The sequence below is a fragment of the Mastigoproctus giganteus genome, chromosome 9, assembly GCF_048544385.1.
Source record: "Mastigoproctus giganteus isolate SK-2022 chromosome 9, ASM4854438v1, whole genome shotgun sequence".
In the NCBI taxonomy this organism is placed as follows: Eukaryota; Metazoa; Arthropoda; class Arachnida; order Uropygi; family Thelyphonidae; genus Mastigoproctus; species Mastigoproctus giganteus.
Genome location: NC_143583.1, coordinates 78,398,576 through 78,424,804, shown reverse-complemented (window position 1 = coordinate 78,424,804; position 26,229 = coordinate 78,398,576). Strand labels below are relative to the sequence as shown.

Below are 26,229 nucleotides of genomic sequence, written 5' to 3'. Positions count from 1 at the left end.
CATTTTATTACGACTATTTTATTTAATATAATAAATTTTTTACGAATAAAATACGTATTTTATTCGTAAAAAATACTTTTTTAGTATTAAAAAATACTAAAAATACTTTATTATAATATAATAAATAATAAAAAAATAAATATTGTTTATTATTTATTATATTATAATAAAAATATATTATATTATTTTTATTACGTATTTTAATCGTTATAAAATACTTACGTATTTTATAACGATTAAAATTACCCGATTATTTATTGTGTTTGGTAATGTTTTGGTTCCAAATGTGTGTTCAATCTTGGGTGGTCGGCACCTAACCCCACTTTTCCCATAGGGTCTGTTGTTTATATTGCACGATTTTGCATTGCACAAGGGTTTCTAGGAACACAACTATCGTGCTATACGAGGACAGACTGTACTGATAAGAAATAGCAAGAGCAGTTGGGCGGTGGAGGATTTATAAGTTAATTTACACAAAGCAGGAAGGTGCATCAGTACTTTAAATTTTGATGAGCAATTCAAAAATATAGTTTTAAGCTCTAAGAGAAATGAAGAACAATGTAATGAAATCATCATACTATTAAGACCATTTCATTATGTTGTGCATGCCTTTATGAAACAGAAAACTGCCAATTTCTTCAAAAGACAATATGATTGGGGAAACTTCAGCACACAATCAGTTAAATTAATTAACTGAAATTTACTGTTTAAAAATTTTTTATTATTCATGTTCTATTTGATTTTAACTCTATATTCAATTTTATTTATATTTTTTAAAGTTAATAAACCATTTACATCATATTTGAATTCTAATACCATCTGTGTTACCATGGTGTTCATCTGCAAGAAGACTGATGTATTACAAGTGAATAGTAACTACTACTGCTACTTTCTGTCATACTTCGAGTCGTACGGTTCTGGTTCATAGATTGATCGGAACAAATGCTCTTGTATTATTCAGCGCTAAGAAAAACCATCAGATGTCCGTAAAAAACTGCATTGCATATTATAGAAATATATATGCATAACACATACATCCTTTTCTGTCAAGTTACGGGTTTCTCTGAATTTCGGACATTTTATGGTGGAACCTGTAACTTGATGGAAAAGTTACATTGAATCTTTGATTGGAGAAAAAAATTCTAAACATTCCAAAGAAGATTAGGTCTGAATGTAAAATTCATTATTTGAATTTCAGTTGACTATACCACCAACTGAAAAAAAAAAACACACCTGACTAAGCCATGTAGAGTATGTATGAGAAATAAAAAATGCTGCAGAACATGCTATTACTGCCCAGTGCGATAAGAGAAGCTCTTTGTGTGAAGAAAATAAATTCCGTTTTCTGATGCTGTGGTTGATTTTTCATTCTTATCTCAGAAGCCAACTATCCATTATTTGCTACGAATATACTCATAGCTGCGTCTGAAAGGCAAGTCTACCAGTCTAAGTTAACTCGTAGTCAGCGTCCTGGGCCAGATTGCCAAATATGAATTAACTCGTAGTCAGCATTCAACATGTTAATGATAGATCCATATGGTGATTTATCATAGGAATGTCAAATCAGTTAGAGAGGGCAGGTCCTCCTGGGGTGCACAGAGGCCTAGCCAATCCCAGCTTAGCCTATTCATAACAAAGGAAAACATACAAATACAATATCATGCAGGAAAAAAAAAAAACCCTATAATTTGAAGATATTTTTTATTTAACAAATGTTTTCGAGCTCTTTTCTGTGCAAACACACCTGATAGAAATAATCTATCAGTTGCCCACTAATCTTCTTAAAGAGAGAGAGAGAGAGAGAGAGAGAGAGAGAGAGAGAGAGAGAGAGAGAGAGAGAGAGAGAGAGAGAGAGAGAGACAGAAGGCAGGACAATGGAAACTGGAAAGGAACACACTATACATGGGTGTCCCCAAAGTTTCAAAATATAGTAATTCAACAAATTTGTGTATATATGTCAATTCAGTTAATGCTCACAGCAAATTTGAGGCTGATTTTCAAATATCCCAACATTTACTTCTAAATGTGCCCTGATTCTAAGGAAACAGTTTAAACTCTCAAAAATGTCTTCATTGATAATCTGCACATTCAGATATGATTTTCTCCAGAGGAAGAAATCAAGCAGCATGAGGTTTGGCAACCACAGTGGTCCCTTTGATCATCCCTTGTCTTCCAATCTATTCATTAAGAAATTGACTTTTGTCAAGAAACCATAGGATGCTAAGTGTACAGTGTGGATTATGCTGAACACGCATAGCTACCATCCAATTCATTGGCTCAATATCCCAAGTTGTCTATTGACATGACTACTAAGTTAAAACAAGGTCTCATTACTAAACAATAATGATAAAGTTCATCTTAGATGAAACTGCTCATAGAATTCTGTCCTTCTGTCCTATGGTCCATGTCATCACCATGAAATTTATTACTTATTGGAATGCAGCGGAAACTACTTGTAGCTGTTTTCACATAGTTGTGACAGGTTCATTACGGACTCCTTTGGTCCAACCACAGCTGTTGTGTTTTCTTTAATATTAGCACTTCTTATTCTACCATTACAGATAAATTTTGCACACATCCAGTTCTCTTGAAATGGTCAACTAATTTCATGTTGTGTGACTGATGTGCCTCTCTGGACAAAGATGATTATCTAATTCCCTGTAGCAGATCTACAAAATGTACAAACAGCTCCAAACTTATATTTTTATATAAGTTTGGAGTTTATATAAGTATTTATATATAAGTTTATATAATAATTTATATATAAGTTTATATAAACTTATATTTATATAAGTTTATACTTATATTTTGGCAACTCTTTCCTCCAGAGTTAGTCTTCCTGCTATCCTCTACAAATTAAACCCAGAATAAGATAAAATGGCAATGAGCAATGCCTTATTACTGTTCCCTATAAGGCATGACTTTTGGCATAACCTGTATATAAATAAAGAAAAATCAAAGCAGACCAACAATGAAATAACTTCCTCAAAAACCATTACTGTCATCCTAAATAAATCGAGACTTAAATCTATTTATATACAGTGGTGTTCAAAGAAAGTGCATCACCCAGGAATTTCACATTTCTAACCCTTTTTTGCGACGGTATGTTACATTAATGACTAGCATCACAAATAAAAATATTAACAAAAGATATTTATTAATAGTTAAGGCAAAGCTAAGTAATATTTGATGCTCTCAAAATATTCCAAAATGAGCATTTACAACCTTTATACAACAGTTTTGGTAAATATGACAATTATGCTGAAATGTTATCAGAAGCCCTCAATTTGCTTCAGTTTATCATTTTAAATAGAAAATAAAAATGACAAGTTCACCAGGTGCAAATTAATATTTAGTTGAACCACCTCTGGTCCTGATGACAGCAGCACACCATTGAGGCATTGATAAGATCAACTTCTGAAGATAATCAACTGGTAGCTCGTGGTTCCAAACACGAATTATGGCTTCCTGAAGTTCACAAAGGGTCTTTGGTTTCTTTCTGGCAACTGCAGATTCCACACGATGCCAACAGTTCTCTATAGGATTCAGGTCCAGGCTGTTTCCTGGGCAGCTAACAGGTGTATTGGACAATTCTTCCAACCATTTTTTCACCCGTAACAAATGTAAACACATTACTGTCGAACCTCTAATGCAGAAATGAAGCTAAAGTAACTACAGAAGTGCCTATTTACATCTTTTGCCCGATGACAAGGAGCAGAGTTGTCCTGAAAGATACAGTTACTTGGGGGGGGGGTTGAAATGGTCTCTAATGGTTGGCAGCAATTTGCCTTCCAATATAGCCAGGTATCCATTGGCATTTACGGAACCTTTTATAAACTGCAGGTGACCTACTCCGCGATACGAAATGCACCCCCATATCATTTGGCTGGTAGGAAATTTCAATATAGACACCACACAGTCCGGATGGTATTCTTCACCATATCTACGGCGAATCATTTGTCTCCCATCAGAGCCATGCAGGCTGAAATTCTTCTCATCCGAGAAAATAACTGACTTCCACTGCCCAGGGGTCCAATTTGACCTGCTCCCCTTTTCATTTTTTTGTGTGAGGAGGAGCTTCTTCTTAGGACGATGGACTACAAGTCCATTTTTGAAGAGGCATCTCTTCTGACCGTTACTGCACTTGCTACCACTCCTGTATGTTCTTCCCAATTCTCTTTTCAGCTCAGACGAAGAAGCTTTACGGTTTTTAAGGCATAAGCGCTTTAAAACGCGGTCCTGCTTTAGCTAGAGACTCACTTGCGTCCGGTTCCTTTATTCCATTTATCAGCAGAACCAGTATTTTTGAGTTTGGAAAGAAATCTACCCACTTTCGACTGATTACAAGATATTCTATAAGCAATATGACGGGAAGAACATCCTTCCTCATGTAAAGCAACAATAGCACTTTTTCTTCATGGCATCAACAGCACATAACTTGCCATCCTGACACAAGCAAGGAATGACTGCAACTCTTGCAGAGTGTTTATATAGGCAAAAGTAACAACTGATGCAATATTACATCATCACCTACACATGTCAACCTTATCTGATGCAACCTGCAAGAAATACTGCCATATACTTATGTTATTCGAATGACAATTACAATTTTAAGGGGTGATGCACTTTCTTTGAACACCAGTGTATATATAAAAAACACCATTTGATATTACAGTTCTTGGGGGTCATTAAAATACACTATTATACTGTATACAGCTCAGAAATTTGTACTGTTAATTTCTTAATATTATTGCTAAATTGTTTCATAAAAAATATAGTAGTTAAGTAATTTATAACACCTACGGATCAAATGTATCCCATTCTTCTGCTACTTCTGCTTCCTCTGGAGAAGGGTATTCAGCATTATATACAGTCATCTGTCCATTACATAGAGAAAATGCTCCATTTCTTAAAACATCTTCTGGGGCTGCAGTAGTTCCATTTACTGTGTTCTCTGAAAATATCGATTTGCATTATACCGTGTTCATGGTTCACACATCATATCAACTTTAAATTTTTATTTACTTCTGCTCTGCAAGAGTACATGGTTGAATGAGGCATGTGTGCAAATTTCCAGACAAGTCTCGGCTTCCTATGTGACAAATTCCGAGCCTATCAACTGGCCACTATTTTCATATAGTGTATTGTTGACTTTTTCAAATTTAGCATAACTGTTGGTGATTATATGTTTGTTCCATTTTGAAGCAGTGTAATATACTTACTTCTAAAGTCTGAGGGCGAAGGACTAGAATCATTAAAGCAAAAATTTCAAATAAGTTTCTTTTTTATGATGACAAAACTAGCTTCATGACATTAAGGCTAATAAATAAATTTAGTCTTTAGAGACAGCTGAGGCCAGAAGAATTTAATCTACAAATTTATTGTGGCTGCATACATTCTGAATTATTAAGGCAGATGTATTTTCAAACCCATAGCCACAATAGGCCATAAAATTTTTGTGGTTGTGTACAGACTCGAACCTACAACCTCCTTACTTGTGGCCATTCACGCTAACCACTGGCCCACAGTCTGCCCTATATGTCTTTATAATTTGCATCTGACTGCATTTATCTGGCTTGGACCAGTTTACTAGTTTGATTACTGGTCTTGATGTACCAGACATGCCTGATTCCATATGTAGTGTGCAGTACAAAAAAGTCAGAAGGAAGAACACAGCCACAGGGGTTCTAGGCACCATTACTAGTAGCTTCAGTCTCCGCCATGACACCCTTAAAAATGATGCACTCTAGTTATTAGGTATTCTTTGGATATTCTGCAAATCTGCACTTGACAGTCTCACTTGAACAGTATGTGCTTCATTTTTTAGAGGTCACATATATAGTTTATTATCCCAATATGTCCTCTTCTCTGGACCAGAGTCAAAGAAAATGAACAAAGCACCATTCCAAATTATGTTTCTACTTGTTGGTACCAAATTTGGTTTGAGACCTGCAACTTTGTGGAAACTAAGGGGCTATATAATTCCCAAAAGAGAGCAGCATTTAGCTACTTCTACTGAAGCTTGAACCATGCTCCCACTTTGCAAAGATAGTGATTACCAATCCACCTCTAGGTGTTCCAGCACTACTGTCTCATTTTTGACAACTCCAATCTTTTTATAATACTGGCTGTAGTCAATTTTGGAAGGTTTCAATGAAGGGTCTTAAACACATTGCCGACAGGTAGGCCATGGGCATCTAGCTCATTTTCTGCAGCCTTCTTAGTGATTTTATTTTAATCACAAGATGTTATCAATTTAACAATCCAAGAATTTGAATTTAAATTTAAACACATGACCTAACAGATAATATATCAATAAAAAAAATTAAAAAAAAAAATGATAACCAATGCAAAATTCTCTCTTTTGCTGTTGAGATATAAACAAACATTCTGAATTATTCAGTACACATATGGACTAAATAATTAAGAATTTAATATGCTGCTGTGTTAACTTGGTTATTCAAATCAAAACAAACTTTGCCAGACACAAGGAGTGGCTTATAACCTTCTGTTTGTCTTCAAGTGACATTTACCTTGATTTAACAGTAGTGAAATCTGTTCCCATCATCTGCAAATTGCAAGAATGAACAAGGTGTATGTATGGAGAAAACTGGAAATATTCATACATTGCAGTTTGCAAATCCTTATAAGACTGAGACCCCTGGTTTACAGTTTGCAATAGTATATAATGATGACTGATATCGCATCCAACAATCAAACCATTCAAAACTACACATCATGATCCCTATGTCGACTATCTACCTGTAGTATTTCCTTGATATTTTTATAGACTCCAATGCAGTCCTAAGGTGGCAATAAAAGTTTATGGTTTTACTACAAAAGTTTGGCCATCAATATTCTAGTGACAATGTGCTGTTATCTTCTGTAGAAGCATATAAGCTTGAAGAATAATCTTTTTATTACAATATATCAAATGAAAGCAGGCCAAGATGAACAATGGGAAAGCAATTAACCCACTACATTGCCACTTGGTTCATGGTGTGTTCATAGAAAGATTTCGGTTGCAGCAATATTTCTGTTATTGCACTCTTTACCTAATAACTTCCATTACATTTATCACTCCTTCAGTTTTTGGTAACCAAACACATGGAAATTACAAATTCTTGGGTGTCACTAGCACCATATGGATTTATTATTATTGTGAAGAATAAGAACAATCAGTAAGTAATTCCTTGCTCTAACAAACCTAAATTTAATGGACTTTATAAATAATACTATTTAACAGCACCCACTGAATCAGGGTCTTTGTCTGTACGAACCCAGTAACATAAACTGATTCAGTCTAATAGCATTTATTATTATCAACAGTATATCCTAGTTAATTTGATAATGGATCATTCAAAATTCAACGTATCTCAAGTTACTACTTGAAATACATTGAATTTTGAATTCAACTGCACATAAAGTCCTATATCACCGCCAGACCAATGAGACGGCTTTATACGTGCATTTTAGCATGGATTATTCAAAATATGTCTACAATGAAATTCAAAGTCTGAATTGGGTCCTGCTACTTGTGAATAGCTCATCTAATTTAAAGAGACTGCTGAAACTAACTATAAGCACAAATTGTTGCAACAAAATTAAATGGAGCCATAAAGAAAATTTGTTGGTATATGCATAGTGTTTTGTTATGGAGTATATAGCACCTTTAAATTTTACATTTTTCTATTCACTTACCTAATAAACCACATGCGAAAGCAGTATAGCCCAGAGTTGAAGTAAAAAAAAAAAGTTTAATCACTATTGCAAAATATTACCTTGGTTGTGGAATTATTTTATTTTTGGTGCACATAAATAAGTTGCTATTTACAGAAAAGATTAACCATGACAGCTGCATAAAAGGAAAATATTACATGTAACGACATACTAAAAAAATAAATAACTTTCAGGACCTTATTAGAACATTCGGTTCAAATGTGGAGGTTAATTATATATTTTTTCTTTTAATTCATCTTGGAAATGTAGTGTTTAAAACAACAGAAAAGCTCCTGAACCAGTTTCATGGTTAATCACTTCTGTAGATAGTGTTGATGGTGGCAAAAATGAAACTTGACGATCTTCATTGCTGCATGCAAGAAACTGAAAAAGATTTCATATGCCTGGTTGTGTGTTCCCAAAGAATATCAAGAAATAAATTAGTCCAAAACTTTATGCCATGAAGAAAATGCCTCATTTAAAGACATGATTAAATCATTAAAAAGAATTATTAATTATTTATTTTTCCCTTTTCGAATTCTGTAATGTGAGAATACTTTTTTCTTTGAAGAACATTTATTATTATTCTCTCTATTTGAAAGAGGATAATAATAAATGTAATTTTTTCTTTGAAGCACATTTATTATTATTCTTTTTCAAACAGTGCATACATGCAGACACTTGAAGATGCACTGCACTTGCATTGGGAATTCACACATTTTGTTAGCAATCAACAAATCCCCCACCCCTGTGCAAACAAGACAAATTACATAAGCATCTATAATGCAAGTTAAAAGTTGGATGAATTCTTTGTGATTCTACAAGCAGTTCTTGGGGAAGTGAAGAGAAATTTAAAAGTGCCATATAGTGTTTTCTTGTAGGGGTTACAGCAGTCTTTTTGAATTAGACAAGCTGTTCCAAAGTTGTGGAACTCAATTCAGATTTCAAATTTCATTGTAATTTATTTAAAATAATCCATATGAAATGCACATAAAACTCTACATCATAGGTTGGGAAATGGTAGCAACTTCAAAATATATCTCATTTCAAATAATCTAGTATGAAATTAATGAGGATATATTGTAATAAGAATATTGTAATAATAGTATTCAACTAAAATTTATCTTGATAAGTTAACAGCAACAAGTTCTAAACTTGTATGTATACTTCGAGCCTGAATTGAAATAGACATATTTTGGTCACTTGAACTTTAATTCAATAAAGGTTACTTTATAGAACTAAAGTTCAATCTTTATAGAAAACTAAAGTTTTCTTTAAATATTTGTATAAAGAAACATCAATACTGATTTTTGGTATATATCCACATGTACAGAATAAATTCAATTGGCAAGTGTGAAATACTTTCTTACAGTTCACATTTGGTGCCCTGCAACTTAGATCTTAAGAAAAAGATGAAGGACTGCAGTTTTAATTCATATGAATTTTTTAGCATTAGTAAAGGCACATGATGCAAGAAAGCAAGCTTTTATAGCATCAGCCAAAAAAAAAAAAAAAAAAAAAAAAACAACAACAACAACCTCATTTCACCCATCCACTCACTCCAAATGTTTGTCTAGTTCTGCCTTGAATCTATTTAAGCTATCAACTTCTACAACAACAATGGAAGTTTGTTCCAGCAATCAACCACCCGCTGGCTAAAGGCAAACTTCCGTACATCTATCCTACAACTGTCTTTCCTCAATTTGAATTTATGTCCTCTCAGGTGATTATTCTGGGCAAGAGGAAGAATCCCATTGGCACTGAGCATGATCAAACCATTCAATACTTTATACACCTCTATCAGATCACCTCGCAGGTGCCCAGTCTTCAGACACTGTAATTTGCAAAACTTACACCTTCCTTCGTAAGAGCAACCCTTTGTTCCATTCACTAATTTTGTTGCCCTTCTCTGTACTCATTCCAACAGCTCTACATTCTTCTTAAAATGAGGCCTCCAGACCTGTAACAATACTCAAGGTGTGGTTTGACCATTACCTTATACAAGGGGATAATCACCTCCTTATCCCTGCTAGAAAAATTCCTGTATTTCATTGACAAGACACCATGAGCTACTCTTGCAGACCATCTGCACTGCTCAGAAAACTTCATATCTGCCTGCACAATTACCCCCAGGTCCTTTTCATTCTCTACCATTGTCAGTATAGTCCCACGCAGTTGATACGTTACTGATGATGATGGAGTATAGTTATAGAACTACTGCTGCATCTACCAAAATCTTTCTAGGGATACAGCAACATACCCATAGCCCTAGGTATTCTCAGAAGACATTTGTACATGTCTTCTGAGAATACTTACCAACAAATATATATATATATATATATATATATGCAGGAATGAAATAATGTTAAATTGTAAAAATGTAGATTTTCTACATTTTTACATTTTAACATTATTTCATTCCTGCATATATTTAACGACGGATGTAATGTACTATCTTAGATGGCATTAATCTGATTGGTTAATATAATCTTATAATATTCAAGTTCTACGCTTTAGTAATTAAAATATCACAGTTTTATGCTTTAGTAATTTGATTCTATATATATACAGTAGACTCGATTTTCCAGGATAGGTGGTAAAAAAATATTCCCAGATAATCCAAAAATACAGTAAATCCCCGACATACGTAAAAAATATGTTCCAGGACTTCTTACGTAAGTTGAGATTTTTATTCTCTTAGTCGGCACAATGATAACAGTCAAAATTAAATTTTCTGAAAAGAACTTCACAGGGTTCAGGCAAAAGCTCACTGTTATCACTCCATGGGAGCTCACATTTTACTAAAGCACATTTCTGGGGGTCACTGCCATAAAACAATAAAAAAAATTTGCACTTGCCAGGTTAATGGGCTTTTCTGTTAATGCAATCTATTATATACGGGTAGTAAACTCAATCTTATTGCATTTGCGATAATACCGATAGCTGGAATTCTGTGGGTTTTTACGTTATTAAGGTGAAATGTGTCTTCTTCACTGAAACCTTCAGTCATATAAAAAAAATATAAATGACGTAACATAAGTCCGAAGATATGTAAGTCGGGGACTTACTGTATCAAAAAATGTTCAGCAACCTACGTAAAAAGTATGGCGATAGACAAAAAGCTAAAAACTTACCACACTCGCATGCCCAATACGATACTTCTGTTTATTTTTTACAATGTCGCGTATGGTTGGGTCACCAACATTATAACGGTTCTTTAGAGATTTAACGGATGCACCATTTTCAAACTTTTGAATAATTTCAAGTTTTTGTTTAAATGAAAGCACAACTCTTGCATTTGCCCATAATTTTCACAATTTCTAAACAAAAAAATACTATATATATAAAAAAATTCCTACATCCCTGACATAAATAATGAAACAAAATTTGTCCTTTTGTGGTGCGATGGAACACAACAATCGGCGCGATGCACTAAAACAAACTAAATATTTGGTCTCTTTTTTTGAGCGGCGGATGTGAAGACAGCGGAGGTTGGAAGATAATAATCTGGTTGATTTTTTTTTTTTTTAATTTGGAATCTTGAAGTTGTTGTGGTTGTTGTTTGGTTTTTAGGAGCATTAGCAAATAAGGCCATATTGCTCCGGGATATGCGGTGGTCATTCCCCAATGACCTTTCTGCATTTGGTGGTGACGGGCTCAAACCCCAGTCTAATCAAGAAGCATGTGCTACGCACTGCTGCTCCTGCCCACCTGGCTACGGAGTCGCCGGAATCTTGAAGTGTCCCGGTTAATCCGATCCTGGTAAATCGAGAGTCTGCTGTATATATACAGTGAAACTTCTCCTAACGGTCACCTCTCTTTAACGGACATTTTCAAATTCCCCAACTCTCCTCTATTGGTTTTAACGTGTTTTCAGCTTCTGTCTAGCGAACATTCTCTGTAACGGATGCGGACAAGCAATCTGCACTGTTTCGTTTAGATTAGCACTTAATTTGATCTCCAAATAACGGACAGCGGGCGAGCTTCCGGTCCTTTTTCTAGGAACATTTCTTCCACGTATTGCCTCAATCATGTGTTTATTTTCTATTTCCGATTCTCTGAATTTTATTAAGGTTTATGTCGCAGTTCTAAACCCTTTTTCAAGAATTTTAAGGCACGTGTAAAACTTCTGATGAATTTGGTGTGTGCAGGGGGGGGGGGGATTTTGTCGGTCTTTCGTCTTTTGAGTTTGAGTTTTCAGTTTTGTTCAGTGTCGTGTGAAGTGCACAATGTCTTCTCGTAAACATTTAACTTTAAAAGATAAAGTCGAACTCATTAATGCGTATGATCGGCAAAAAAATAGTGTTCGCAATCTCGCTGCAAAATTCAAAATCGGGAAGACGCAGGTAAGCGACATCCTAAAGAAAAAAAATTAACTGATCAAACAATTTTGGCAACACGTAAATGATCAGGTTCAAAAATCATTCCCAAAAACTGTTGGACTTCAAATTGACAATGTTACATATGAGTGGTTTTGTCACGCATGTGCTAAAAAAATTCCCATTATTAGGGAAAAGGCTTTGGAGGTTGCGAAATCTATGGGAGTAAATGAGTTCAAAGCTTCTGTGGGATGGCTAGACAAGTTCAAAACTCGGCATAAAATTTCTTGGAAAACCGTAAGTGGTGAAGGTGGATCTGTTGATACTGGGGTTGTAACAGAGTGGACCATCCAACTGGAAGATTTATGTCATGATTTTGAAGCTAAGGATATTTACAACTGTGACGAAACGGGGTTGTTTTTTAAAGCTCTTCCTGAAAAAACAATGAGTCTAAAAAATGAAAAGTGCCAGGGCAGAAGAATTTCTAAGGAACGCTTGACTGTACTATTGTGTACAAATATGCTGGGAGACTTTGAACAACCTCTTGTTATAGGAAAACCACAAAATCCTCGTTGTTTCAAGGGCATAAAGTTGAATCTTTTGAATGTTGACTGGAAGTCTAATAAAAAAGCATGGATGACACGAGATATCATGAGCAAATGGATAAGTCACTTTAACCAAAACATGATTTGTCAAAACAGAAAAATTATTCTTTTCATGGATAATGCTGCATCTCACCTGCACATTGAATTGTATCATTCAAATTGTTTTTCTGCCACCAAACACATCTGTAGAGTGTCAGCCCTTGGATCAATGGATAATAAAAAATTTTAAACTTCACTACAGAAAACGTGTTTTAAGACATCTCATTGCAAACATGAACGATGTAACATGTGCGAGTAACCTTGCAATGAAACTCAGCATCCTAGATGCGATTCAATGGATTTCCTCTTCAGTAAACGCAATTAGAAAACAAACTGTCGTGAACTGTTTTGTAAAGTCTGGCTTCTCAAACGAAAAAACTGAAGTTGTGAACAGCAATGTGGAGCGCCAAGAAGAACAAGAACTTCAACATCTATTGATAATGTACGATACTTCCACTACAAGTGACCCTGGCTACAAAGATATAGACTCGAACCTCACTACAGAAGATGGTGCTCTAGATATCAATGACATTAGCATCGATATTTTTCAAGAAGTTCCTCATGAGGATAAAGAAATGGAAGGAGGTCATTCTGGCGAAGAACATATTAACGACGAACCACCGATGAAAACAGAAGAAGCGCTCATACAAATCAATCGTTTAAAAATGTTTTTCGCCGCTGAAGAAGATACTGAAGGCCTTTCGATGGTTTCTTCACTCCAAACAAATGTTGAAAACAAAATTATCAGCCGGAAGAAGGTGCAGAAGAAAATAAGTGATTACTGTATGTATTTTTCTTAAGATAAAGTCATAATATTAATGCATAGCACAATTGTATGTATATTATTTACAAAAATATTGTTCAAAATCTGTATATATTTTAATTTTATATTAAACGTTTAACGATTTTTCTTTCTTTCTTTTTTTTTTCTCCCTCAGACTTCTTGTTAGCGGACACTTCTCTCTAACGGACACATTCTCGTTCCCCAGGGCTGTCCATTAAAGGGAAGTTTCACTGTATATATTTTCAATCATGCTTTTTTTTGGCAACTTTCATTTACTCTTGTATACTAGTTTTTGTTGCTAGATGACAGGTATTCGATTTAGAGATGTATTTGTTATCTATTATGCTGTTAATGTCCATTATTTTCTTGTTTAAATATATTAAAATTAATTACCATACCTATAAACTTTCAGAAATTGAAAACCAGAAGACTTTTAACAGAGATATGGAACTGCATTAGGCACCATCTGAATGGTGTTTGCAGACTTTTCTTCCAAATTAGTGGTATTTAATTAATGCATATCATATGCATTAATTAGTGCAATATCATATTGCTTATCATATGGAAAAATTTCTTTATCCATAGCAGCCACTAGCCCTTAATGCCTACTTCTCCAATCCGTACAGCAGTCTTTTAGATGCAACAGTACAAAAAGCTTTCCTGAAATTCAAGTTTATGATATCAAAATTACAAGATTTCCCCTTAAAAAAACCATGCTGTCTAAATATAACTGCAGTCTTGTCTAGATGATCCTGCATTCTCCTTTAATCAGTGACTCCATTATTTTCCCTGGAACAGAAGTTAAACTAACAGGTCTGTAATTACTTGTTCACACTTTGATCCCCTTTTGTGAATTGGGGATACATTTGTATATCTCCACTCCACTGGGACCTCCCCTGAATCCAAAAAGGATCTCTTTATTATGACTAAGAGTTTGCTTACTTCTTTTGCTGCCTCCCTTAATATAACTGGATAGATTCCATCCAACCTAGAGGCCTTTCTTATGTTTAATGTCAACAATTAACCTTCCACTTTCCTTTCCGCGATTACAAAATCATTTAGCTCCACGTTAGAATTTGATAAACTTCCAGAATCCCCTTCCGTAAAGAATTCCTCATGTGTGAATGTAGATGCAAAATACTCATTCAGTTTGTTCCCAACCCGAGGAGAATCATCAATAGTCAATCTATCGATATCGAGTAGACCAATGTGATTCAGCCCCTTTCTTCTAGTTTTTAAACAAATGAAGTCTTTGCTGTTTTTCTTTGCATCCTTTTCCAAAGATTTCTTGTAATCTGCCTTTGCTTGGCTGACCTCCTTTATGTGCATGTGTGTGTGTGATGGGGGTTTAATGGCGCATGGACTGCTGGGGCTATAGTGCGCCTATTCATAGGAAATTGATAAAAAACAAATTTCGGATATAATCACTTTATGTCTTATTAGAGAGATGTTTTAGAATTTATGATACATTCCAATTTTTTTTCAAAAAAGATAGAAATTCATTGATGTTTGCATCGTCACCAATAATACGTTTTAATGTCTTTGGTTCTTGAAGATTTCTTAGGAAAAGGAGGATGGATATTCTGTCCTGATGATAGTGAGGGCAGTCAACGAGAATGTATTTGACTGTTAAATGTGAGGAACAGTGTGGACATTGAGGAGGATCCTCTCCTGTAAGTAGATGAAGGCGAGTCAGGTATGTATGTGCTATCCGTGCTTGTGCAAGCACTACTTCTTCTCTTCATACTGTTTTGGGCTCTTTTATGACTTGATTATAAAATTGTTTATATCTATCATAGGCTTCTGTGTTGCTCGATAATTTATCTGCATCCCATGCAGCACCTCCATAGCCAGGTGGGCAGGAGCAGCAGTGCGTAGCACACGCTTCCTGATTAGACCGGGGTTTGAGCCCATGACCACCAAATACGGAGGATGTGGAAAGGTCAGGCAATGACCACCGCATATCCCCGGAACAATATGGCCTTAGTTGCTAATGCTCCTAAAAACCAAATAACAACAACAACAGCATCCCATGCATATTTCTTCTCTGCCACGAGTTTCATCAATTCATCTGACATTCATTTAGGCCTATACCTTGAAGAGTATTTCTTAGTTGGTGTGAAAAGTCTAGTAGCTTCTATGATTAATCCCTTGCACACTTCTCATTTAGAATTTGCTGATGGTAACATCATCAGTTAGTCCCACTGTATGGAATTTAAAAACTGTGTGAGATCACTGTACTTTTACATCTTTAAGTAAATCTTAAAGTTACATCTTTAAGTAAATCTTAAAGTCACATCTTTAAGTAAATCCCAAAGTTACAAATCCCATATCAATACACTGTGATCACCACCACCTGGTGGTTCTTTCATTTGCAGACTCTTATTGCACGGATAATCACGGCTGATAATCAAATCAAGAGTATTACTAGCTCACGATGCTGTACAAAACATTTCAATAAATCCACAAAAGTCTTTCTAGTCTGTGAGTGATCAACCTACAAGTTCCAGTCAATATCTAGAAAGTTAAAATTCCCCCATTATAAGACATTCCGATTTACTGGCCCACTCTACTCATTAGAGTCATTAGGCTTATAGCACAAATCCTACTATCAGTTTTTTTCCCTTTACAGTGCTTATGTCATGCCAAACTGACTCAACCCTAAACTGGCCACCCACGTCAACTGAATGCACTGCCTTAGATTTTGTGTGCTTCTTAACTAAGAGCATAACCCATCCCACCCTCCTACATTGTCTGTCCTTTCTGTATACATTGTATTCCCCTTATTCAAAACCTGTCTCCCTTATATCTCAGTGGCACCACATCTCTGATATCCCAACAATGTCTGCATTTGATGTCTTCAGGTGCTGGTCATTTACTATGCTCCTGGCATTGGTGTACATGCTCCTGTTCTTACTCTTAGTTACCTTAACACAGCCGTGTATTTACTTGTTTCATGATCACTCCAAACTGTCCTTGAAATACCCAGCACTTCTTTCAGGGCTGCTGCTTGTTCCAATAGAAGCTGTGCAAGAATCACTTTCACCTCTGCCTGCAGCTATTGTTAATCTATTAGTCTGTGTCCTCCCAAGCTAGAAGTTTTCCAACTCACCTAACACTGCCTCGATAGCATCAGCATGTATTCTTGTACCCTTTCTATTTAAGTGTATCCAATCCCTGTAGAAGCAGTCTCTCCTGTTAGCAAGCGCACACCAAGCTTAAAAAAAAAAATTCTACACCACGTGCAAGGCACAATCTCTCCAGGGCTGAATACATTGACAAGGATGCCATCATATACCACTCCTATCGTGTCTGGGTAGAATTGTAGACATTTTCAAATTTAACCCTAACTCATGGTTTTTTTTTCTTTTTTTTTTTCAATTGCCCTGTACTTGTTAAGTAAGTCTGCAGACCTACTCTTAATGTCATTATTGCTAACCTCACATGTAATGTCGCAAACCATTTATTCTTTCAAGCTCTGTAAGTTGACAGATTCTTGGCATTATGCTGTTTTATTAAACACCCTTTTTTATGCGTCATATGGATTTTTCAAGGAGGTGGCCCTGAGGAACCCAGATATGATTCCGCACCCCTTCAGTTGTGTGAAACTGTATAATAGATAATTAGGTCACTTTATTGAACACTCCTTTATTGTATTTGTGAGAGAGAAAGCTATGTAACAGTTTTGAAAATTACTGTAATGCAAATAAAATAAAGTATATTTCAAAATAAATAAATTAAATTTCATATAGAAAAGAGAAAAGCTTAAAAACTTTAACAGCATAAAAACATTATTTTTCCATTCAAATTATAGTTGCATTTGTATAGACTTTTGCATTGGAAAAATTTTTAAGATAATAACTTTGCTACTTCAGTGAAAATCTTTCTAAAATTTTTGTCTATGCATGACTATATGCATAGTGTATTTACTTGTTTCATGATGCTCCCAGTAATCCATGAAATCCTCGGCACCTTCCTTTCAAGGCTGCAGCTTATTCCAATAGAAGCACTGCAAGAATCACTTTCACCTCTGCCTGCAGTTATTGTTAATCTATTAGTCTGTGTATACCCCCCTCCCCCAAGCTAGCAGTTTTCTAACCCACCTAACACTGCATCGATAGCATCAGCAAATATTCTTGCACCCTTTATATTTAAGTGTATCCCATCCTCGTAAAAGCATTCGCTCCTGTTCACAAGCACAGACCACTCTGAGGAAAATTTTACTTCATATGCCTTGCACAATCTCTCCAGGGCTGAATTGCAGACACTTTCAAATTTAACCCTAACTTGCTACTTTTTCCAACACTGACCTGTAGTTGTTAAGTAAGTGCAGATCTCCTACTCTTAATGTCATTAGTGCCGACATGTACAACAATATGCCTTAAAATATGACATCTGCTCTAAAAATGTCATCAACTTCTACTACTAGCAGTCATACCCTATATTTCTGTTTCCCTAACAACAGATTCAATTGGAATTCAAGAAAGTTAAACGATGCTTCATTCAAAAATTTTACCTTTCCTTTTTTTTACCAGCTGTTTTTTTACTAAATGTTCTAGTTGAGCAAAAAAAAAAATAAAAAAATAAAATAAATAACTATACCAATGAAACACTTTCAAGTAATGTAGTTTTCATATAGTATGTCTGGGTTTCACTTTCATTAAATAAAGAACAGACAGTTAGTTCTACTATTTAACAGGAAGAGATTTCTGTAGATATTTACTTTGAATTATTTTTTGTTTAAGAGAGGGAATAAAAAAAAAAACCCTAACAAAAGGAAATCAAAGTAAAAACATTGCTGATTTATCTGGATTAGATAATCAGCAATTTTATGAGTATTTTGTTCCAGCAAGAAATACTGAATTAGATGAAAGTGATGTTCATTTCAAGAATACAAGTTCATTCAAATGTTATAAGCTAGCTCTCAAAAGCATGTTACATGTCAGCTACTGTTTCCATATTTTGTAATGCCTATTACTGACAGCTTGATAAGACCAGACTCGACTTTTACCAGTGTAGTTCATTTCTTAAAAAACTGCTACATAATACTTGGGGTAGTGGTTTTTATTTATTCACTGATCGATTTTAAACTAGTTATATGACCAACAACAGGTACTGTTATGGAAAACATGAAAGAATTACCACCAGAGATGAAGATCACAAAGAAAATTGAAAAACTTTATCCTCCTTTTCTAAAACCAAAGGATTAATGGTATTAGAAAAGAGGACGAAGTTCAAATGTTAGCATACGACCTGTACTTGTGTTTTTTTTAACAATACTAAAACTGAAATAATGACAGTAAAAGTAAAAAGAGGAAACACTTTTAAATTGAAAATGCAACAGCTATTTGTGAATAAAAAGAAATATGGGCACTGAATAAATAATTAACGCAGTAAGTGTGAGAAATAGCAAAATACTGTTTTAGTTATTCATTCAGTAAAAAATTAATGAAATAGTGGAGGAAGTTTTTTTTTTACTTTAAGAGGTCTCAATTGTATAAAGTTTCATCTTAAAGGTGGCAGGTCATCTCAAAAGAACTTATGTCACAAACAGTTCTAAAAGAAGTTGCTCCTTCAGCTAGTATATGTCTGAAATAAGAACATTCCTTCCTAGACTGACTGAGCGGACTTCCTCATTTTGTGATGAAAGTCCAAACAAGAAGATTGTTTATTGTTTGTTTATTTGGTTTTTAGGAGCATTAGCAACTAAGGCCATATTGCTCCGGGATATGCGGTGGTCATTCCCTGACCTTTCCGCCTCTTCCGTATTTGGTGGTGACGGGCTCGAACCCCGGTCTAATCAAGAAGCGTGTGCTATGCAGTGCTGCTCCTTCCCACCTGGCTACGGAGGCGCCTCCAAACAAGAAGAAAGTCTGCAGTTATGTATAAGGGCTTTTCAATAAAGAATGCCAATTTTTTCCCCCCCCAGTGTATTTTTATTAATTGTCCATATTCTGATGGTCCTTTTCAAAGTAGTCCCCCATTTGGATGAAATGCACTTACTCCAACGTTTCTATCATTCTTCAAAAACAGAATGGAAACCATTTTTTAAAATATGTCTGAGAATTGCCTCTGATGTCTTTACAACTTCTTCTGATAACTTGAAATGTTTTCCTCACAGCTCCTCTTTAACTTTAGGAGAAAAAACATGCAGGGTGCAAGGTCAGGGCTGTAGGGTGAATGAGGAACACATCTGACATTAATGCTGTCTAAGTACTCAATGACAGTATGAGCAATGTGAGGTCCTGCTTTGTCATGATGCAGCATCCACCTAACTGCACGCAGTTGTGGTTATTTGCAATGAATGTGATCCCACAGTGCAGTACAGTTCTGCAGTAAGACATGCTGGTAAACCATTCCTTGAATAAAGGAGATAACCATAACTTTTAGCGCAGAAGCCACAACTTTTGCTTTTTTCGGTGTGGGCAATGATGCAATTTCCAAACAGAGTTTTGTTGCTTACTCTCTGGGTTGAAATGATGAAGTAACCATCTTCAGTATCATCCATTGAAGTTCCTGACAAACCTCCATGTGAACTTGCTGTTACTCAGGTTTGTGCAAGCTTGCACAAACATGTCATATGCAAATGGTTATGGAGAATACTGTGTGTGCTTCCTACTGATATTCTCAACATCTCTGCCAGCTGCCTTACTGTTACACTGATCTCTCACAATTACAGAAGCAGTGTTTATGGTTTCTGTGGTGACAGCAGTGGTTGGTGATTCAAAACCAATTTTTGTAATTGGATCATGTCCATCTTCAACATTCTAAACCAACTGAGAGCTGTACTTCTATATGGAAGTGGATTCACCATAAGCCTCTTTTAACATTTTATATGGTTCGGCTATGTTTTCTTGAGATGAAAACAAAACTTGAGAGCAGCATACTGTTCCTTGCTTGTCACGTCCATTGTTACACAGCCAAAACTTGATCAAACAAACACCAAGTTCACACCATGCGCACATCAACTGCATAGTTGTTACGTGATGCAGTTTGTTTTGGTCTTAAATTCCACAGCTCAGCTAGAAATAATAAACAGTATGGTTGTTCATGAAAAATTATGATCATTCTTTATTGAATAGTCCTTGTAGTAGTGGGAGAAAAGTACTACATGCTAAAATCATATAAATAATTAACATTTAAAATGTCTAAAGAGTTTAAAATGTTTCATTATGCAATTTTATACATTAGCTGGTGTTAAGCCCAAAAATAATTAATTTTTGAAAATCACATTTTGGGTAGTCACTTTTTTGACTTTTAGAGCTGGACTGCAGAGGGCTTATTTGAAGATGAGTCCCACCCGGAATGAATAGTTCACACAAAGAATGAAAATTAGCATGTTATTTCCCAATAAATCCTCAAGGCTAATCATTATTAGTGAGTATAAACAGCCTGAAATGGTTCAGTAAAACTAAACATAGGGCAGTTTACCAATAATGTAGAGTAACTGCATACTAAATGAATATTTGAAGAGCAATTAATTCCAGCTATACTATCATACAAGGCTAGGTGTTTACAACAGCTCAAGCACACTATTCTCTTCCCTCCGGGTTTAAAATGGATGCAGATTTTTCTCTTGGCAAAGCATCTTTCTCAAATACTTAGGTAAACAACCTGCCACAGAACAATCCTAACTATGCCAAGTTTCAATCTAGTTTGATGAACAGTATGTTTTCTACTGTAGCTTGTAATTATGGCAACACATCAATTTTTCTTGTGGCAAAATGACTATAGGATGAAGAGGGGCTTGAAGCACTACTTTCTAGTGCTCAGATTTATTATCACAATGCTTATACTGTGGCTGACATTTGGTATCTGGTTGGGTTTAGCTTGCTTAGATTGTTACTAATGCCCTCACCTCAGAGAACTGTCTAAACACTATAACATTTTCAAAAATGATGGTGACAATGTTAGTTTATATTACAAACAAAAATAAGGGCTGACTGCAACACATTTTTATAGAGTTGCTTGTTTTGCCTGTTTAAAATAACTTGTAGTTATATGACTCAGTGAAAAACATTTCTTTATCAACTTTTTTATGTATGTAGCAATATGTTTATTTATTTTAACTTATTATAGGAATTACCGATGAAAATGTGATTGTAAAGCTGACTTTTCTGCTAAAGGTGTTAATATATGTTACACTAATAACACTATAATATTTCTATTTCGATCTCATTTAGGTAACTAAATCAGATCAAACCAATCGATTTTATAAATTTTCCCTAGTTAATTATAAACACACACATATGCATGCATGCACAAAGAGTTTAGCACACTTAATTTAAAAACTCAAAATTAATATTACCATTCTAGATTTTCTGAATGAAGTTCAAGTAAAAAATTTCACATTCACTACTCACATATATGTATAAAAATGTTCCACTTTTACTCAACTACAAAATGTTTTGAAAGCAAGCTTATCATTTATTTAATTTATAACTATAACTGCTAAATTAGAAAAATAACTGCTTATAATCACTGAACTATACTGAAGTGAAATGAGGTCAGCATCCATTGCAGATACTTATGTTTACTGGCATTTATAAATTGTGCATCATGCAAATCATTGACTAACCTGGCATTTGCTGAAATGAATCAACATGCGCATACACATGGCTAATTTCTTTTGGTGACTCTTCTAGTGTTAAAAACGCCATTTTGTCGGCTTCAGCATTACCTTCTAAAAGAAAGCATACATAGCACTGCAGTGCAAACTAGCTATAATAGTGAATATTTTATCAAAATCAAAATTACAACTAAAAAATATATAACCATAACATATAAACTTAACTCACAGTGCAACAACTGACATCACCTGGAAAAATTAAATAAATAAAAAAATAATAATAAAAACAAACAAACAAAAAAAACTTGCATGAATGCATGGATGCAAGAGGAACAGAAAATGAGATACACTGATCTGAATATATATATAAAATTATATTTTAATCCAGATTTTTTTAGAACTTGCTTAATAGAAAAAAAGTATATGCTTATTAAGAAACTAACACTTACAATTTACAATTATGACGGCAGACAATCCACTACCAACAGATTTGACAATAAAAGGAAATTTGTGCAACTGCAACTACATGCAAACCAAGCTGTACATGACAAGGATAAAGCAAGTAATTTCTCTTTAAATACAGGTAACTGTCCTTAATTTATTAATAATTATAAAAATTAACGAGACATTTGATTTGTATTTTATAACAACTAGAGAAATGCAAAGGAATTTGCCAACCTGTGTGTCTTTCATTTACAGCTTTAGCAAAAATTTTCTGCACTACCTATCCAAAATTCACAACTATGAAATTAAACAGTAACAGAAAAATCCTTACATTATAAACATCACAAGTCTTACTCATCAATGCATGTTGAATCTAATGGCCAATTTATTATTCTTAACAGATTTGCAATATGGGTTTCCACTTAGAATACAAATATAGTTATTCTAAGGATCCAATATGTAATAGAATCATAAGCAACAATGTCAGCCAGTTTTACATTAAATGAACTCAATTCCACCATACAACCCACAAAATGTGACATATATAATACATACATACGTATACATATATACACACATTCAAGAGCCAAAACATTTGACCATCCACCTTCATGCATCCCATAGCCCCTAGGAATGGTGGTACAGGTAGTTCTTGTCAGCTCGTCAGTACAAAAGCCCACGTAATGGGGAAAGGGAAGGGACCTGACAGAGTTTGAAAGGGAATGATCTGTGGTGCTAGGAAGGTGGTGGCCAGCATCGCAGCATCTGCAGGCATTGTTGGATGTTCAAGGACTGCCATAGTGAAGGTGTGGCAGGAATGGTCTGAAGAGGGATACACAACTACCCAACGTGTTGGGATGGAAAGACCACCACTGGTTGACAGTTAAGGTAAATGGTGGTTGTCAACTGTTGCCTGAGACAACAGATCACTCATGATCCCTCAATTAAAGGCAGCCTACAACTAGGGTGGACAAAGAAATGTTCCCATGCACATGCACAAGCATCCAGTGGATGCTTTTGTGGATAGGCCTATCAAGGGAATCTGTTCATGTGCCCATGTTGATCAACCATTATCAATACCTCTGCCAGCAGTGGGCATAGGAGCATCATAACTGATCCGTGGACAACTGGAAGTCACCTGGTCTGATGAATCAAGTTCCAGCTCCATCATGCCAATGGATGGGTGCATATTTGACAGCAAGCATGCCAGTGGTGGTGGCTGGTATCATGGTTTGGTGTATGTTTGCATGGACATCACCGGGTTCCTCCATCTCCATTGAACACCCCCCCCCCCCGCTGCCAGTTCCCACCCCATCATCACTTTGGACCCAGTTTTGCCTTACACTGTGTCTGTGAATCCAGATGACACTAAACTCTTTCAGCAAGACAGTGCCCCATGTCACAAGAACCACATTGTGTGTGCTCCCCCGATGCCAAATTCCCTCAACATCAATCCCATCAAACAGATGTCCTTATATCCAGCTCGTTCATGATACCTCAGGTATCCTGGACAAGGTTGATGCTGTGCTGGCAGTTATCACGACAAAAGACAGCCAACATGCTGTTAGGTAGGTGGTCATAATGTTTTAGATCATGAGGGTATATAAAAATAGATGTCTGAGATAGAGATTTGGAAACAGAGATCATTACAAAAGTCTAGTTGAAACAAAAAATTGCTACATTTTGATCAAATTATCTGAAAAGTGGTGTTTGTCATGCCTGGATGTGGTAAATTTCATGATGTACACACATACATGTGGAAGATCTGTTATGAGTGCCCACCTTTTATTAGAAGAAATATTCTGAGGGAACACACAGACATCAAGTAAAAATGTTAGTGCATAAATCAAAATATGGAACTTCTGTTAAGTGACACAGCAGCAATACAAACAGACCTTTTCATTAACACAGAAGAGGAATGGAATACCAGTTAAAAGGCAACCGATGCTAAGTAATTGTAATTTTTCTCCCAATTTTAATTAAGGAAGCCAACACTAAATGATAAGCAAAACAAAACCACTTAGAGAGTAGCAATTTATGACAATTTTCAATCCTTGGCTTCATTAAAATTGTAACAGGAATTACAATTACTTAGCATCAACTTGTCTTTTAACAAGTTCTGTTTTTCTTACATGTGTGTATGTGGGCTAATGAAAAGTAGCCTGCTATTGTGGATTTTAACAGAAGTACCACATTTGACTTTTGTGATAGTATTTTGACATGCAAATGCCTTTATATTTCCACAGAGAATTTCTTCTATAAAAGGGGAAATTCATCATGCTGTAACGCGCATAAGAGTAAACTTCATGAAAATGACTATTAGCCAAGTATGATGTGCACAATTTTCTATATAATTTCACACTTCAATGCTATGCAGTGCTTCTACCAGCTTAGAAAGGAATTTAATGTACTCCTTTTTAAAATGTAGTGGTAATTTTCTGAAATCACAGTGATACATAACATCACTGTGTACAAACATTTTCTGTTGCCATAATTCTTACGATCACACATTTTTCACCTTTTTTGTGAAAAAGTGAAAGATCCAATAGAACTGTTCAGCAGTATTCTGAAATACACAAGTGTTCAACAGGCATGTATTAATGTTCATTCTGGAAATATACCCTACTTCTGAAAGTCTACAATGTCTCCTTGAAGGTATCAGGTTAATGACTATGAAAAGCGTTTACTATTAACTGCAAATTATTTTGCACATTAGTTCCTCTAATCTCTGATACAACTGCTACTGATGGTGTGCTTTTTACCCATGGCACAATTCCAAATTTCTTCAATTTCTTTCACTAATTTCAATTTTTCATTCACAGAAAGGAGAACAATTACCACTGAAAAGTGAGAGTATTTCAGTTCTCTCTCAGTAGCTAATCATAACAATTGAAGGATGGAATGTGTTGCAAAACCTCCTTTTGATGCGGTGGCATGAAGTTTAAATGTATATTAATACTTCAAAGCACATTATTGTATAAAAAAGCATAATAAAACCTTTATTATTTTTTTGAGGGAAATAGGCATAGACAGTATTTGGATAAATTCGCACACACACATACAAACAGACTATAATAGTAAAAATAATGCTATAACCAGTTTTGAACATACACCAGGTTACCACACAGTTTTAAAAATGATAACCACTCCAGTTTTGGCAAACTTCTAGCAAATGGCAGGAGAGTGAATGTCCAAGAGTACACTGATACAGTTGCAAGTTCTGACATGTTCTCTGGTGCTTGCAAAGCAGCCTTAAGTTACATGCTGTAAGTTTGAACTGTTTTGTGAGCTGCATAATGGAAGATTTGAAGACTGAGCAATGTTAGAGGTTTACAGATACAACTGTTTGAGGAATTTTCAAGTGGCACAGGCTCATTAAAGAGGGTTGAGAATCTGTGGCCAAAACAACCACTCTCAAAGACTTATAAAGAAATGCCTTCTGGGGAGTGGTCTCATTGATTACACAAGTGTGTATGTTACTGCCAGTGTAGAATCAAGACATTATATACAGTTCCAGGCAAGGTAAAAAATACACTTTTTTCATTGTCAAGAGAATCAGTTTTCCTGACTTTTACACAGGGAAATACTACTTGCCTCTCCACATATCTTACTGTAAATGAATTGGAAAGGATACAAAATTACAACTGAAGTGAATTAGTTTTCAATTTTTACACAGTGCATATGGGGTGGGGAGAGTAGTATTTTTTCTGTATGCCCCTGTAAAAACAGTCAGGAATTGTGATTCACTTA

General features: G+C 35.2%; 1 protein-coding gene across 2 annotated transcripts in view; it reads right to left on the bottom strand.

The window, feature by feature from the left end:
• The window catches only part of LOC150080475 (CTD small phosphatase-like protein 2), a 237,138-nt gene that overhangs the window by 61,675 nt on the left and 149,234 nt on the right, over nt 1-26,229 (bottom strand). The window contains exons 6-7 of one of the 2 annotated variants that reach the window (XM_090381305.1): nt 22,045-22,149; nt 4,804-4,954 (exon numbers count right to left, since the gene is read on the bottom strand). In XM_090381305.1, the coding sequence (XP_090237431.1) occupies nt 4,804-4,954; nt 22,045-22,149 (256 nt within the window). The remainder of the gene's footprint in view (nt 1-4,803; nt 4,955-22,044; nt 22,150-26,229) is intronic. The other variant, XM_090381306.1, reaches the window with a different exon arrangement.